The following is a 16,035-nucleotide window of genomic DNA, read 5'->3' on the forward strand; positions in this document are numbered from 1 at the left end:
ACCCTCCAACCTCCACTCCATTCACTCCCAGACAGAGCAAAGGCTGGCCTCATTGACTCCCTTGCCCAGGTGCCCTCGAGCAGGATACCACCTGCACAACCTTCCCCAGCGGCTCTGCTCGTCGGACCACCCTCCCCAGTGAGGACGCAGCCCATGAGAGACAGGGCACCCCAAGAGGAAGGACAGCCCAAAGGCCAAGCCGCCCTATCTGAGGTGGGGGATGCTCTGGCAGGGCAGGGACTCAGCTTTGACCTTGTTTGCTGGAAAATGCACCGAGAACTCAGTAGCAGGCCAAGGAGAGGAGAAATTAATCCCCCTTTTCAGCAATTCACCCTGCTTGTGCGGGTGGGGAGTTATCTGCACCTCTGAGGAGGCACAGATTTCATCTGGCTCTCCAGCTGCAGTGGAGGGAGCTGGGCTCTGTGGGCCCTGGGGTGGGTCACTCCCCGTCGCTGTGCCCTGATTTCCTGCCAGCACATTGGGATGGGTCGTTGTTGGTTCCCAGAATGTACCTGTTGGCAACGGGGGCTTCTTGGTGGTGTCACAGGAGGTGACATGTAAACAGGAAGGTACAGGTGCAGAGTGCAGCTGACGATGAAGGGCCCCCAGCCAGGAAAGGTCCCCAGGAGTCCTGGCTGATGAAAGACTCTGGGAAAGAAAGGTGGGGAGAGGGAGAGGGCAGAAGGAGCAGGGAGGGGAGAGGGCATAAAGGGAGAATGGACGAAAAAGGAAAAAGGGATGAAGGAGAAGAGAAGGGAGGGGAGTGGGAAGAAGAGGAAAGAGAAAAGCAGAAGGGGGAAGAGAGAGGTGGGAAGGGGAGGAGAAGCTGGAGGGAGGGGAAGGGGAAGGAGGGAGGGGCTCCCAGCACCAGGACCCAGCACAACTGTCCTATGACAGTTGTCTCTGCAGCTGCATTTGGGGCTGTTCCCGAAACTCAGGCCTTCTCCCTGTCCCCGGGGCTGAGCCCTGGCCTGGGACCTCCCTTTGTTCTATCAGAGCCCCCAGGCTGGGTGAGGTCCACAGGGATCTGTTTTCACTCGCAATGCTTCTGACACCAAGCACGTGGTTTCCCTCCCACCACCCAGTTCTCCAACCTCCAGATGCCAGCTGGGTGTCCCACAGTTCAGTGCAAAACTCACGCCAACTACCTGGGGTCAGCATAGCCCTCAGGCTAAGGGCTCAGTCCCACAAGGCGGCCCCACTTGTGGTTGCAAGTGCCAGCTTCCCACCTGTGCTTCTGACCCAGCGGCTATACATCGGGAGGGTCCCACAACTCCCTCCTCAGGCTCTGTAATTTGCTATTAGGTTGGTGCAAAAGTAATTGGGACCTTGGAATCAGACAGACATGTGTTCATCAATAGAACAGATCACAGAACTCAGGGAGGCACTTTACTTACTATTTCCAGTTGATTATTAAAGACACAGCCCAGAAACAGCTGCATGGGAGGGACGGGCAGGGCAAGGTAACGGGAAGGGCAGCAGAGCCTCCACGCTGTCTCCGGGCACTCACCCTCCCAGCACCTCCGCGTGTTCACCAACCCTAAGCTCTCCAAACCTTGTCATTCAGGAGTTTTCATGGAAGTTCCATGACTCCCATCCCCAGAGGTTGGGGAAGTGAGGCTGAATTCTCAACCCAGTAATCCAGAAACTCTTATATCAGGAACCAGGGGGCTTAGACCAAATATGACAATAAAAGGTGTTTCTATCACCCCTTAACACTCAGGAGATTACAAAGGTTTGAGGAGCTCTGAGGCAGGAGCCAGGGATGAACAGCGAATAAACATTTATAATTTCCCACTATCACAGGGTCTCAGACAGCACCTCAGCCTGTGACCCGACCTGCACTGCCCCAGAGGCCCAGACCTCAGCTCAGGGCCAGTGCGCTGGGATCAGTGGCCAGTGGTCAGCCATCGTGCAGAGACGGGGGGGCAGAGGGGAGGGAGGGAGGTGATGGGAGGGGAAGGAAGAGAAGGAGAGGAGACCAGGAGCCTCCCAGGGCCTGGGCACCTGCCTGGGAGGGCACTGAGGAGCACCAAGGAGGATGCCTACCACTGCCCCCACCTTGCCCTGATCAGGTCTGCAGGATCAGTGCTCAACGCCCATGGAGCTCCAGGTGCCCGCCAAGTGTGGAGAGCCCTGCAGCAAAGGCCAGCTGCTGCCCTGGTATCCTGCCCACTTGCATGTGAGGACCCCTTCCTACCGTGTGGCCTTGGGCACGTCCCTGCAACGGGGGCTGCCTTCCTTCTGCCAGGGCTCTGAATTTCCGGGTGAGAGACCCGAGGGCAGAGGGCCAGGAGCCGACACCGCCAAGGCAGCTTCCCGCATCCCAGGCCTGGCCATCCCCACTGGATCGCTTCCTTCCACCTCAAGCCCTCCACGGAATTCCCTTTGACAGAGGCCAGCCAGCCTCATGCCCCGCTGCTCCCTCGCTGACACATGCCTTGGGAGGCTGATGGTATCTTAACTGGGGAAACGGAGGGTCACAGGCCAGCAAGAGAAGAGCCAGGCCCCAAGTGTGGTCTGGTCTGAGAGCCCTCACTCCCCACAGCCCTCTCTAGTGAGCAGCCGCCATGCTGTGCCAAAGACTCTCCTGCATAGCTTTTGACAAATACAGACCCCGGGGCGCGCGCAGGTTTGAGAAACCAGAATCTCTCAGGATGGGGCCTATGTACAGATGCTATTCAAAGCTCCTCAAATTCCATGCCCATCAGTGGGCAGGCAGATAGATCACACAATGGAGAAACTCTTCTGCAAGACAAGCCGCAGGCTTTTCCTTTGTTTTGTTTTGTTTTTGAGACGGAGTCTCACTCTGCCACCTGGCTGGAGTGCAATGGCGCGATCTCAGCTCACTGCAAGCTCCGCCTCCCGGGTTCAAGAGATTCTCCTGCCTCAGCCTCCCGAGTAGCTGGGACTACAGGTGCGCGCCACCTCGCCCGGCTAATTTTTGTATTTTTCATGGAGATGGGGTTTCACCATGTTGGCCAGGCTGGTCTCAAACACCTGACCTCAAGTGATCCGCCCGCCTCAGCCTCCCAAAGTTACACAGGCGTGAGCCACCGTGCCCTGCCTACAGATTTATTCTAAGGAGGGGAATGTCTTTGCTTGGAAAAACACCTTCTAGAAGCACATGGGATAACAGGTAACAGTGGGACTGGAAGAGCAGGGGACTGTGCAGGCAGCGCCAGCACCTCAGAGCAGAGGGCAAAGTCCACCGTAAGGCACAGGAGGAAAATGGAGGGGTTCCTCCAGAGAAACTGGACAGAGGGAGGGAGACACCACTGGGAGGGGAGAAAGAGAAGCCGCAAATGAAAGTGGAAATTCCCCCACACATGGCCCAAAGGGCTTTCCAAGCACAGGGTCCTGTTCTCCCAGAAGCCACCTGCATGGTGGGAAGTGCTGGCTCCCCCACCTTCCACAGGAAAGCTCCCCTCCCTACGAGTGCTTCCCATGGGGCGTAAATGGGGACTGGGTTTCATTTCTGGCCCAGCAAAGTGGACAGCTGAGGCCCTGAGGCTGAGAACACAAAACCCCGGAATTACAACACCTCTGGCTTTTGGAGGTGAGAGAAGGGAGCGTTAAGAGTTAAGACACATTTTATCCCGATTTCAGCTCCTTTACTGATAAAAATGGGATCTTAGAAAACAAGAATTCAGAGGATATTGCCTTCACATGAAATCCATCTTAATCCGCAAGCACGCGTTGTATTAAGCAGAGAAATACTGGGGGCGTTGCCGCTAAAGCCAGGCACGAACGAGGATGCACGCAGCCATGGCTGTGACTTCCCATCGCTCTGAAGGTTCCAGACGGTGCAGATTGGAGATGAGGAGCCAAAATTATCCGTGTTTACAGAGAGCACAACTGTATACCTAGAAAACCCAAGGGACTTCACAGATATATTAGAATTAATGAGTTCAATCAAGCTACTTGGTAAAAGATAGTTCTATAAAAATCAATAGCCTTCCTGCGTACCAACAACAGATGTAAAGTATTCAATTCGCAATGGCAAAGAGGAAAAAAAATCCTCAAAATAACCCTGATTTTTAAAAACGGATGACCTGTATAAAAATATATATATATATAATACTTTACGGAGCAACATCAAAGCAGAATGAAATAAACTGAACAATACACTGTTCCTGGTAAATACTGTAAATTACATCGGTTCCTTCTTTAATTAGTTTCTAAGTTTAATTTACTATCAATCAAATTCACAAGGGATTTTTCTACCCGACAAAACAATTCTAAAATTCATTTGAAAGAATAAACATGTGTGACCAGCCAAGAAAATTTTGCAAGAGAATACCAGCAAAGGGGGAAGTATTCAGCCAGATGTTCCAAAGCCACACAGTCCAACAGAAATAGAACTCGAGCTTTATATGTAGCCACGTTTAAACAAACAAACAAAAAAGACACAGGTGAAATTAATTTCAGTAATATATTTTATTTAACCCAGTATGCCCAAAATACTATGATTTCAACCTGTAATCAATACTTTAAAATGATCTATTAAACACTGCACATTCTTTTTTTGGGGGGGCACTAAGTCTCTGAAATCCAATGTATATTTTACACTTAGGGCCCCTCTCAATTCAGACCAGACACATTTTAAGTCTTCAATAGCCTTGTGTGGCTTATAGCGACTGTATTGGACAGCGAAGCTTCAAAGTACTTAATACTTTGAATATTAGAGCCTTAAAGTTCTAATAATAAACACAGCTTAGTATTGGTACAAGAACAGAATGATGGAAAAGTAGAATGTTATCTGTGGTATTGCTTAACCTGAAGTTTCATTTGCCACTGACTGGCGATGGTACATGCTATAATCCATAAAATAGAGATATAAATATATACCAATATGCTCACAGCATTCAAGCCCCTTTTCGTCATATGTCCAGAAGCTCTGTCCCAATCAGAATGACCACTAGCAAGGCTTAGACAAGCCTTGCACGAAACATAAGACGCCCTCCTTTCCATGTGGTCCCAATCCCTGTTTTCAAACAGCTGCATGGGAGGGACGGGCAGGGCAAGGTAACGGGAAGGGCTGCAGAGCTTCCACGCCCTCTCTGACCACCCACCCTCCCAGCACCTCCGCGTGTTCACCAACCCTAAGCTCTCCAAACCTTGTCATTTACGGGTTTTCAAAGGAAAAATACCCGAGTTTAAAGATGACAGGCTTTAATACTTTGCAATACTTTTAATACATTGAAATTTCAGATTAGGGACCATCCTGGCTAACACGGTGAAACCCCGTCTCTAATAAAAACTTCAAAAGATGGCCGGGCGCGGTGGCTCATGCCTGTAATCCCTGCACTTTGGGAGGCCGAGGCGGGCGGATCACGAGGTCAGGAGATCGAGACCATCCTGGCTAACACGGTGAAACCCCGTCTCTACTAAAATACAAAAAATTAGCCGGGCGCGGTGGCGGGCGCCTGTAGTCCCCACTACTGGGGAGGCTGAGGCAGGAGAATGGCGTGAACCCGGGAGGCGGAGCTTGCAGTGAGCCGAGATCGCACCACTGCACTCCAGCCTGGGCGACAGAGCGAGACTCCGTCTCAAAAAAAAAATTTCAGATTAGGGCTTTCAAAGGAAAAATACCCGGGTGTAAAGATGAATCCTGGACATTCTGCTCAGAGAGCCAGTGAGGGCTGCTCCCTCCGACACGCATCTTTCAATTTCCCGTCCCTGAAGTGAGGATGCGATTGGCAGGTCTCACACCCTGGCCCCGGCCCCCGCCTCCTGGGCCACCACCCTTGCAATGCAGTCCCTCACTGCAGACGCGTGCAGTGCCAGCACCCTGGACACTCAAAATGCCTTTGAAGAGTCACACCGTGAGGTCAAAAAGTTAGGGAGCTCGCAGAAAGGTGCATGTAGCTTCGCATTGGTGAGGCAAATACCTATCCCTGGAGGACGGACGCTACTTCGTGATTCACAAGAGGAAGACCCCCGGAGGCAGACGAAGCCGCCGGAACTCAGTTCCTGGGAGCCAAGCAACAGCCAGGCAAGAGAAGTGGTCCACCCATTAGGCTGCAGACAGCATCAGAGAAAACAAGCACTACGGGGGCGGGGCCTGCACCTCCAGGGGACCACAGTGAAGGCACAGAGCTGCAGTTTAAATGGGAGTGTCTCCTCTCTCTTGGTGGCATATAACATAATGGTGTGTCCTGTAACTGATGGCACCTCAGAGCTAATGAGATGCAGACACGGCCGCCACTTTCTCACCCCCGGGCCTGGGGTAGGCGCTTGCTGCACACCCATCCTTTCACTGCCAGTGAAGTGCGTGCAGACAGAACCCATCTTTCACTATTGGAGGAACCGAGGTTCGCAGCATCGTGGTGCTTGTCCGCCCTACTCAGTCACGAGGGGCACAGCGGACCATGTGACCCGCAGCAGCCTCCAACCCACACTAGGCCCCTGCTTCCCTGGGTTAACCCCTGAAATGCACAGGGCAGGGTGGGGATGGCGTACAGCCTGCCTGGCTTCAGCAGCACCCAGGCCTTGGTCTTGGACACGAGGGTTCCCTTTGCCTCTGAGGGGAAGCTGTGCACCCCACTCGGCAGCCCTGGAGTCGTTGTGCAGTGTAATTGAAATTCATGGACAAGCCCGAGGAGCCAGCTCCAGGCTCGGTAATAACTTCTCCATATTAATGGCAGCACCGCAGACCCGGTGGACAGCTGACATTTAATATGAAACATAGGCAGCAGAGTGTGCAGCTCCTACCTGGATCCTCCCATTCCGGGGTGACCACCAGTAGGGGATGGGGGTGTCTAAAGTGGCGCCAAGATTGAGGGGGCTGCGTCCTCCTCTCCCCTGAGTAACTCAATCCCACTTAAGGCCCCTCTTCTGCAGGGTGCAGGAAACCCCTTCCGAGAAATACATCAACACGTGCTGGCCCACACTCACTCACACGCACACACTCCCATGCAGACACACGTGTGTGCACACACTCACATGTACACACTCATTCAGACATGCACGCACATATGCACCCCCACACGCACACTGTGTGCACGCACCCCTACATGCAAGACATGCAGAGGCAACACGTACATGCACACACTTCCACACACTCCTGCCATGCACAGCCCCAGGACATGCACATGTCCACATGCAGCCAGCAGACTGCTGTCCTGGCAGCAACACAGGGACCCCCAGAGGTGCACAAGCCAGAGAAGGAGGTGGGGTAAGGAAGGACACGTCTGCCTGCCAGCACAGACCCAGGGTCCCAGGAAGGCCGCCATGCACACTTGCCCCTTTGGGTCTCCAGATACTAGAGTAGGCAGGCCCAGACCACAGCTCAGGCAGCCACGAAGCAAAGCCCGCCTTGCTCCTGAGTGGATGTTCCTGGCCCTGGGGCTCAGGGCGGATAAGTCCCTGGCTGATTCCCTTACTCACCCAGGTGTGGCCCCTGTGAGCCTCACAGCAGGCCTGGGTGAGGACCTGGCCTTCACCTCCCAGCTGACTCTGCAGGAGGGCCTGCATTCTCTCAGGCATGACTCGCTAAGCACTGGAGACACGGGCGACAGGGAAGCCACAGCGAGCCATCGGGCAGGAGAAGCCTGCCACACAGGAACGAGCACGTGGCTGCGCGCATTGACCAGTGCCAGAAACACACTCAGCCACGCAATGGAGTGCAGGCCGGGGCTGGGCAGCATGATACGGGGGTCCCAGGAAGAGCTGGCCTCCCGGGGCTCCAGCTGAGACCAGTGCTGACTAGGTGCTGGGAGCTGGCTCCACTCTGCCCCTCCCTAAAGGATTCCAGGAGAGACGCCAGCCCACACAGAGAGGACCTGCATATGTAACTCCTAGAGCCTCAGTTTCCTACCTGTGAGATGGGGCCACGACGGCTGGTTCACAGGAAGACTGCAGGGGCTGGGTTCGCAGCCCCCAGCGGAGGTAGATGGTTTGGATGCTGCTCCCTGCACCCGCTCCTGAGGCTGCCCGCCGCCTCCGCCCGCCTCCGGAGGGACTGCGCTGCACTGCTGGACTCCTCAGGCGTCTCCACAGGGGCCCTCGGCTCAGGTAAGGCAGCAGGGGAGGGAGTCACTGCCCACCTCCCAGGGCACCTGAGGAGGACGCTGGAGTTCTGCCTCCTGCAATCCTTGCTCCCGGAGTCTCATGCCAGACCAGCAGAGCGTGTGACTCGGGTCGGAGCTGGAGGGCCCCGGCCAGGTCACAGGGGCCTTGAATGCCAGGCCAGTGGGTCTGGATGTTTTTAAGAGCAGTGAGAACCACCGAGAGCCTTAAGTGAAGGCGTGGCATGAGTTTCTGCGTGGTCTCTAAACATCCCTCTGGCTGCAGTGTGGAGAAGCGCTGTCGGGGAGAGAGCACAGAGCACGGGGGGAGAAGCGCTGTGGGGGAGAGAGCACGGAGCAGGGGGGAGAAGCGCTGTCGGGGAGAGAGCACGGAGCACTGGGGGAGAAGCGCTGTCGGGGAGAGAGCACGGAGCACTGGGGGACAGAGGAGCAGAAGGCAGGGGCTGGCACCGGGCGTGGAGGGAAGCCGGGCCAGAGCGCTCTGGGATTGGAGCTGGCTAGGGGAGGGCAACCCTGGAAGGGTGAGGTCTGGAGGAGACTGCGGGGAGCCATGTGACTTGAGGAGTATGGGGTCATCCAGGGAAGGGGGTTCCGCAGGCAGCTGAGCAGGCAAGCCTGGAGCCCAGGAAGACTTCTAAGCCCAACATGGGGTCTGGAGTCCAGGGGGAGGGAGGCCACAACCGTTTTCACCACCCTGCACAACTGTCGTCCTCCCTTCTTGTACAATAGACCCCTCTCCATTCCAGAGTTTGGGAGTCTGTCCCTCCCCCTCAGTCCCAAAGGTGGGCAGGAGACTTGGGCTAGGCCTGCACCACGGCTGTGGGTTTGAAGATGGGCCTCCAATCCCTCCCCCAGCTCTTACAGGTGTCACCCACAGAGGAGGGCTTTCCGTTTCAAAGGGTTGCCTCCTTGGAAAACAAGCTAGGCCTGGAGCCGCTGGTGGCCCCATGTGGTGGGCTGGGGGCTGCAGAGTGGAGAGCAATTCTGAAATCAGCACCGAGAGGCAGGGCTGAGAAACGGATAGCATGTTCTGAGCCCCGGGATTCAGCTAGGCCTGAAGCCTACACTCCTCAGGACCCCCAGATAATTGGGGCCATGGTGTCCCTTGTTTGTTTCATCCAATATGACCAGGGGTTTCTGTCACTCAAACTGAGCAAGACTTAAACAAGGAAGGTGACAAGTATGGCGGAGGCTGAGACTGGCCTTAGCACCTGTGTAGGCTGCTTGCAGCTGGGGCCCACAGGAGCCTCTGCTCCTATCTGGGGAGCCCCGACACCCTAGGGAACCCAGAGGTTCCTTCAGACCTCTTTGGTCTTCCTGACAACCTCTCATTGCGATCCAGGCAGTGCCAAGGCGGGGTGGGAGGAAGGAAGACCCTACCAGCGGCAGCTGCAAATCCCAGGCGCCCCTCACCCCCACTGCACAGTCCCAGGACTGCCCACACCTGCCTGATCTGCTCTAGCCCCTGAGCCTGCTGGAGCCCAGTGTGTGGCCTCGAAGGCAGCAGCCTTGCTGGGAAAAATGAAACTCATCTCGATCCCTTAGGCCAGCTTCCGACTTCTCTCTGTGGCTTTGATGACTCTTAATGTCCAGCAAGACAGAGTGGGTGCCTGGCCCAGACGGCAGCCCCCCAGGGGAGCCCCAGCTTGAAAGGTAGCAGCCCTGGCTTTCTTCTTGCGATGGGACCTTGGGCCTCTCTGAGCCTCAGCCACGCAGTGGGGCAGCTCTACCTCACAGGGTCGTGGGGCTCGCATCGAGCACCCAGGGCAGAGCATACACTTCCTCCTTTGGGCCCCAGGATTGGACCAGGCCTTGGAGGGCAGACCGTCTCCACTGCCCAGCCCACGGAGGCTTCCTCCACTGGCCCTGCCCAGCCTGGCAGGAGAGGACCCCCGTGCTGCCCTGAGTGGGGAGGCAGAGGCGGGCAGGGTTGCTTCCATCCCACAGAAGTCCCAGCTGCAGTCCCCCACCAGTGAGGACTTAGGCCAGCCACAGGAGCTGCAGCCCAGCGCAGGTCACCAGCCAGTCAGAGCCACTCAGCTCCCAGGCCTGCTCCCGGCTCCCCGCTCACACTGACGATGGTCAAACCCACAATGAGAACGTCTCCAGGAGTCAAATAAGAAAGGTGGGAAATGTTTTAAAGAAATGCGTTTTTAAAATTCTCTTTGTAGGCATGCAGAAAAAGGCAGCAAAACGTAGTAGCATGGCCTTGGAATGGGCTTCAAAGCTTGAAGCAAGCTGTCTCAACTTTTGGAGCCTCGCTTTATTCATCTGTAGAAGGGGGATGATGTCGGGACACGTTCCATAGGGTGCTGTGAGGATTAAACAAGGCAATGTGGCATAGGGGGCTCAGCTGAGAGCCCGGCACACAGCATTAATAGGAACACAGTCAGTTGTCACTTACCATTATTACCTTTTACGCCAAAAGGCTTCTCATTGGGTTTTTAATAGGCTTGTAAAAATCATGTGAAATTAGCACACTTACCATGCTGCCCAAGAGATACTAGAAAACTCTTCCGTAGCAATATGATGCACAAGAACACTGTTCAGCACTTTTTGCTCATGCCTTGTGCAAAGGTACATTTTGCTGTGGATATTATGAACAACCCCTCACTGTGGATACTAACCCTCTCTGTAGATATGATGAATAACTCCTGTCTAGTCACTCAACCTCCCAGAACCTGAGTGCTCCACCTGTAACCAGGGATGAGATGCCTCCCCAACAGGGGCTCTGTGAGGACAAGAGGCACCCTGTATAAAGCCCCAGGTCCTTAGCAAAGAAGCCTATCATGGTAGCAGAGGGGGATTTAAAAGCAAAACAGACACATACGCAGCAAAAAAGTAAGAAAAGAAAAGAAGAGGCTGGTGGTGGTGGCTCACGCCTGTAATCCCAGCACCTTAGGAGGCCAAGGTGGCGGATCACCTGAGGTCAGAAGTTCGAGACCAGCCTGATCAACATGGAGAAACCCCGTCTCTATTAAAACTACAAAACTAGCTGGGCATGGTGGCACATGCCTGTAATCTCAGTTACTCAGGAGACTGAGGCAGGAGAATCACTTGAACCCGAGAGGTGGAGGTTACAGTGAGCTGAGATTGTGCCATTGTATTCCAGCCTGGGCAACAAGAGTGAAACTCTGTCTAAAACAAAGATAGGAAAGAAAGGAGAGAGAGAGAGAGAAAGGAGAGAAAGAAAGAAAGAGGAAGGGAGGGAGGGAGGGAGAGAGGGATGAAAAGAAAAGAAAAAAAGAGAAGAGAAAAGGAAAGAAAAGAAAAAAGAAAAGAAAAGAAAAGAAAAAGAACCAATGGTGCTGTCCCACTGTCCAAGGCCGTTATTCACTGACAGCATTCAGCGCCACTCAGGCAGGTCCCAGCTCCTCTTTGAACCCCAATATTCTTCCCAGCTCTGTCTGGTACATGGAACACCTCAGCAGTCCTGTCCTGCCCAGTCCAGTCCACACCTGGTACTTCTGCACATGCTCCTCCCTTTGCCCGGGTTGCCAACCTGCATCTTTTCCAGCTGGCCACTCATTCTTCCAGCCCCCATTCAAACTGCCCCCCAGGAGCACACTCTCCAAGTCCTGGCCAGAGTGCCTGTCAGCCACCCTGATGGCAGGAGGCCTTGGGTGGGTACCAGACCTGCCTCATCGTCGACCAGTACAGGGGGTAAACACATAAGAAGGTGCTGGCTGAAAAAATGAATCACCAAATGAGTTGCTGAATGAATGAAACAGTGACAAGTCCTCTCCACAATGCTCTCCATCAGGAATGCACAGTACACAGGTGTTGGCCCACCACCAGACTGCAGTCCCATGTCAACTCCCACCACCTTACCTCACCCTAAGTCTGCAGCAAGCATCTCCTTTCATTTAGGAAATTTGCCTCCAGCATAAAATGGGACACACCTCTGAGGCCCAGGATGTCCTCGGAGACAGTGGGCGATGTCAAGGGCTCGCCATTTTAACCCACCTCCTCCAGGGATATTTACAGTTGTTTGCAGTATGGCCAAGTTCTAACTAAATCCAGCCAAAGGCAGTGATTTTCCAAAGCAACAAGTGATATTTTCTGTGTCTCCATAAAAAGAATGGCAGTGGTTGTGGGGCCCTGGTGTAATTGCTGGCTCTGCAGACTGTAGGATGAGCCTGGGCTGCCCGAGTATGGGTGTGCTCAGGGGCCATGGGGCTGGGAGAGTGGCCACTCGCTCGAGGCAGGAGTGCCCTGAGTAGCAATTAGATCGGAACCCATGGTGGGCGGCTTCAGATGTCTGGCCAGCACAGCCAGCCTGACCACCACACACCCAGTCCAAAATAGAAAACTGCAGTGGCCTCTGCTGTGTGCCAGGCCCCGGGCAGCCGGACAGAGCACTGCCAATGTCAGCCTCCTCCCTCAGCATCGATCCAGGCTTCCTCTGAGGCCCCTTGTGCTGAGCCATGGTACCTCCTGCCCTCTCCAGGAAGCAGAGCTTCCCACAGCTCCAGTCACAGGACTAGAGAGGTCCAGGCAGTCTCAGAAGGGACCCCCTAGCCTCTCTCTTGTCCTTCAGGGGCTGCCCCCAAAAGATCGAGCAGCTCATGGGCACTAGAGCCTTCATTTCCAAATGCACCCCTCAGCTCAAAATAGAGAAAACCAACTTTTCAAAGAACCAGCTGGAGTTCAACAGGAAACCACAGCAGAAAAACCAGTGATTCCCGGTCAGCCAAGGGGCAGAGGGCTAACTGGGCATTTCAGCACCACTGCCTGCTCCCTGGGCTGGCATCACCCCCACACACAAGGAAACAGGAAGACTGACTGTCAGCCCGTAAGTCCACCACAAACATATCACACACGCCAGTATGCACAAGGACGGACACAAACTCAACAGATGCTCAACACGCTTACATGCAGAAACCCAGACACATCCATGCACAAAAGACGCTGGCGTACGCATATGTTCACACAGGTGCACAGGCACCCAGATGCAGGTACACACCAACGTTCCAGAACACATGTGCACACACTCACGAAGGTACACACACACACACGGACCCACCCCGGGATGCAAGCCAGAGACCCGTTCAGGCAGGCCTAAGAGAGAGGCGCACGCTGCTCCTGCTGAGCCTTTTGGAGACCCGGGCCTCCCCTTGCATAAATGGCCCCTGCTCAGACCAATCGAAACAACCTGCTTTCCAGCCAAGCCCTTCAGTTGGAGCACGAGGCTCCCTAAAGCACGGGGAGGGCAGGGAAAGTCCTCAGCGCAGGCCTTGCCCTCCCAAGGACTCCCAGGTAACGCTTTTCCAAAGCCCAGGCGAGAGCAGCGGAGAGAAAGGAGCCAGAGAAGTGCGTACTCACCAGCCCATCGCAGTTGCTGAGCGCCACAGAGGAGGCTTCGGCTAGGCCGGCCACGTCTCCGACGTAGAGACAGCTCCCGAGCAGGGGCTCCACGCGGGTGGTGCCTGTCTCGCCCTGCCACTCCATAGTGGCCCCGGGCGCCACGAGGCGGGCGTTGGGCCGCAGCCGCAGGTGCAGGTCTCGGCCAAAGACCGTGACATTATAGAAGAGGTGACTGCCAGGGTCCTCCTCGTTGCCTCCGGGGAAGCTCGGGGTCCGGACAGGGGCGGCCCTGCGGGCTCGTACCCCTGCTCTGGCCGTGGCTGCCGACACCACGTGGGACACCAAGCGGCCCTGGGCGTCAGTGCGCACCGGCACCGCCAGGATGCGCTCCGCTCCGTGCCCCAGGGGCCCGCCTGCAACGGGAAGGGGCGTTAGATCGGCGGAGACCTCGGGGCCCCAGAGCCTCGGAGCCCCGCCGGCAAGCCACGCCCCCCAGACCCCGCCCCACTGCGAAGGGAAGGGGCATTCCGCCGGGCGACCCCCGAAGCCAGCCTGCACCTCCCCGGCTTTCCTGCAACCGGGAAGGGGCGTTAACACGGCCACCCCTCCGGGGCTCCGCCACTCCCCGGCCGTTCCCTTCTCAGGGGACCTTGCCTGCCCAGAGCGCTGCCCCCTGCCCCGTTCAGGGTTGGGGCTCTGTGGGAACCTCCCTGTGCCCGAAGGGACGACCCTGTCGGAGAGTCCCCCGAACCTTGAACCCACCGTCCTTGGCAGGACGTGGGGCTGCTCGGAAGCCATTCCGGGTTGGCCCCCTTACCCGTGTGCCACAACCCCTCGGCGGACCCCTGCCGCCCAAGTGCCCTCACCGCTGGCCTCCGGGGCGGCGGAGTCTCGGCTTCCCCGAGCACGAGCGGCCTGTCCTGCCTGTCCAGCTCCCGCTCAGCCCGCTGCCGGCCCCGTCTCCCCGAGCGCCCGAGGACTGGGAGGGGTGGAACAGGGTCCCTCCGATCTCTGGGGATCCCCTCCGGAGCGCCCCAACCAATCCTTAGGGCCCAAGGCTACGCGCTCGGCAGCCGGCTCCTCCGGAGCGTCCCCGGACGCGAGCCCGGGCGCCGCCTCGCCCTGGCTCTCCCCCGGACCCGCTGGGGCTGACTCTGTGCTCTCCGCCGCGGGGCTTTTCCCGGCCCTCCGTCCCCACCCTCCGCGACTCCGGAGCCGCCAGTGCTCCGAGGCTGCCCCCGGCCCAAGGCGCTCGGGTGCGCTGCGGGGCGCCCCCTGCGCGACCAACCCGGCCCCGAAGTTGGCCAACTTGGCCCCGGGCGGGGCGCGCGGAGTTTGCCCAAGTCAGGCTGGACGACGCCTGGGGAGGGGGCGGCGGGGCACGCGCGCAGGGCCAGGCCGGCGGGGGTCCCGGGGCGGGGGGGCCGGGCCGCACCTACCTGGGGGGTCGGCGGCAGCGGCGAGCCTGGCGTTCGCGGGCGGCGGCGGCGGCAGGAGCGGCGGCAGCAGCAGCAGCAGCAGCAGCGCGGGGCAGAGCAGGCGGCGAGCGGCTCCCGCCGGCAGATCCATGGCAGCCGGACTGCAGCCGGGGCCCCGCACTCGCAGCCGGCGCGAAAGTTCCCCGCGAGCCGCCCAGCCCACATCTGGGGGCAGCTGGAGCCGCCCGCAGCTGCAGCACCGCAGGGCGCGGGGCGGAGGAGGCGAGGCGCGGAGGGGAGGGCGGGGGAGCGCGGAGGGAAGGCGGAGAGAGGGAAGGAGCGAGCGAGCGAGGGAGGCGGGAGGGAGGGAGGCGAGCGAGGGGGAGGGCGGGGACGGCGGGCGCCTCAGCCTGCGGTGACCCGGCGCATCTTGGCGCGGCCGCCGCCGCCGCCCGCTTCCCTCTTCGCGCCGCCGCCGCCGCGGTGCCGGGCTCGCAGCGAAGCAGAGACACCCCGAGGCGGCGGCAGAGAAGCGCCGCGGGCCGGGCCGGGGGAGCCCCGCCGCCAGCCACCCCAGGCGCACAACCTCCGAGGAGCGGCGCCGGCAGAACGTCCCCACCTAGCGAGCCCTCGGGGTGTTGGGTCCCACTCGGCAGCCCTGGGAATCAAGGGGTGCACCCCCTGTCTCTGTGCCCTGGGGCAGGACAGGGTGAGGGAATGAAAGGGGAGGGGGGACTGACTCCTGGGTCCTAGGGGCTGAGCCAGGCCTAATGCCCAAATAGAGGCCGCAAAGGCCAGACGATGCTGTTAGGAGGGTACACCCAGGGCGCGACCCCAAAGATCAACTTTTGCCCTTACTGAGAGAGGCAAGGCTCCCTCAGTCCCCAGTTCCTCTTCCTCTGAAGTCCCTGTCCCCTGTCCCCCATCTGCCTTCCCATCCCTCCGCTGCAGCCTCAGCACAGCCTCTTCCTGCCAGACCTGGGCTCTCTGCCCAGGAGCACAGTCAGGCTCCTGCCCTCACCTGTCCTCAACCCCACGTATGCATTCTGTCCTCCCGCCACTGCACTCCTGGCCCCCAACCTGAAATGGCCTCTCCAAGGTCTGCCTACCTTTTCCACCCAAGCATCCAAGGACACCTGGGTCCATCCTGTTAGAGCCCATTGCCAACCGGAACCCCTCTCCAATCCCTCCTCTCCAGCAAGGCCCTGATCCTCCCATGCTGTCTAAGCTCAGCGGCCTCGCTCCAGGGCCTGCCTGAGAGCCCCCACTCAGGCTAT

General features: G+C 57.6%; 1 protein-coding gene across 2 annotated transcripts in view; it reads right to left on the reverse strand.

Moving 5' to 3' along the window:
- Positions 1 to 14,985, reverse strand: part of ADAMTS2 (ADAM metallopeptidase with thrombospondin type 1 motif 2) — a 235,399-nt gene extending 220,414 nt beyond the window's left edge. For both annotated transcript variants that reach the window (XM_045394647.3, XM_065547140.1), the window contains exons 1-2: positions 14,780 to 14,985; positions 13,359 to 13,753 (exon numbers count right to left, since the gene is read on the reverse strand). In XM_045394647.3, coding sequence (XP_045250582.2) covers positions 13,359 to 13,753; positions 14,780 to 14,909 — 525 coding nt within the window. In that variant the 5' untranslated portion in view covers positions 14,910 to 14,985. The remainder of the gene's footprint in view (positions 1 to 13,358; positions 13,754 to 14,779) is intronic.
- Positions 14,986 to 16,035: the final 1,050 nt, after the last annotated feature.

This window comes from Macaca fascicularis, chromosome 6 (assembly GCF_037993035.2).
Source record: "Macaca fascicularis isolate 582-1 chromosome 6, T2T-MFA8v1.1".
In the NCBI taxonomy this organism is placed as follows: Eukaryota; Metazoa; Chordata; class Mammalia; order Primates; family Cercopithecidae; genus Macaca; species Macaca fascicularis.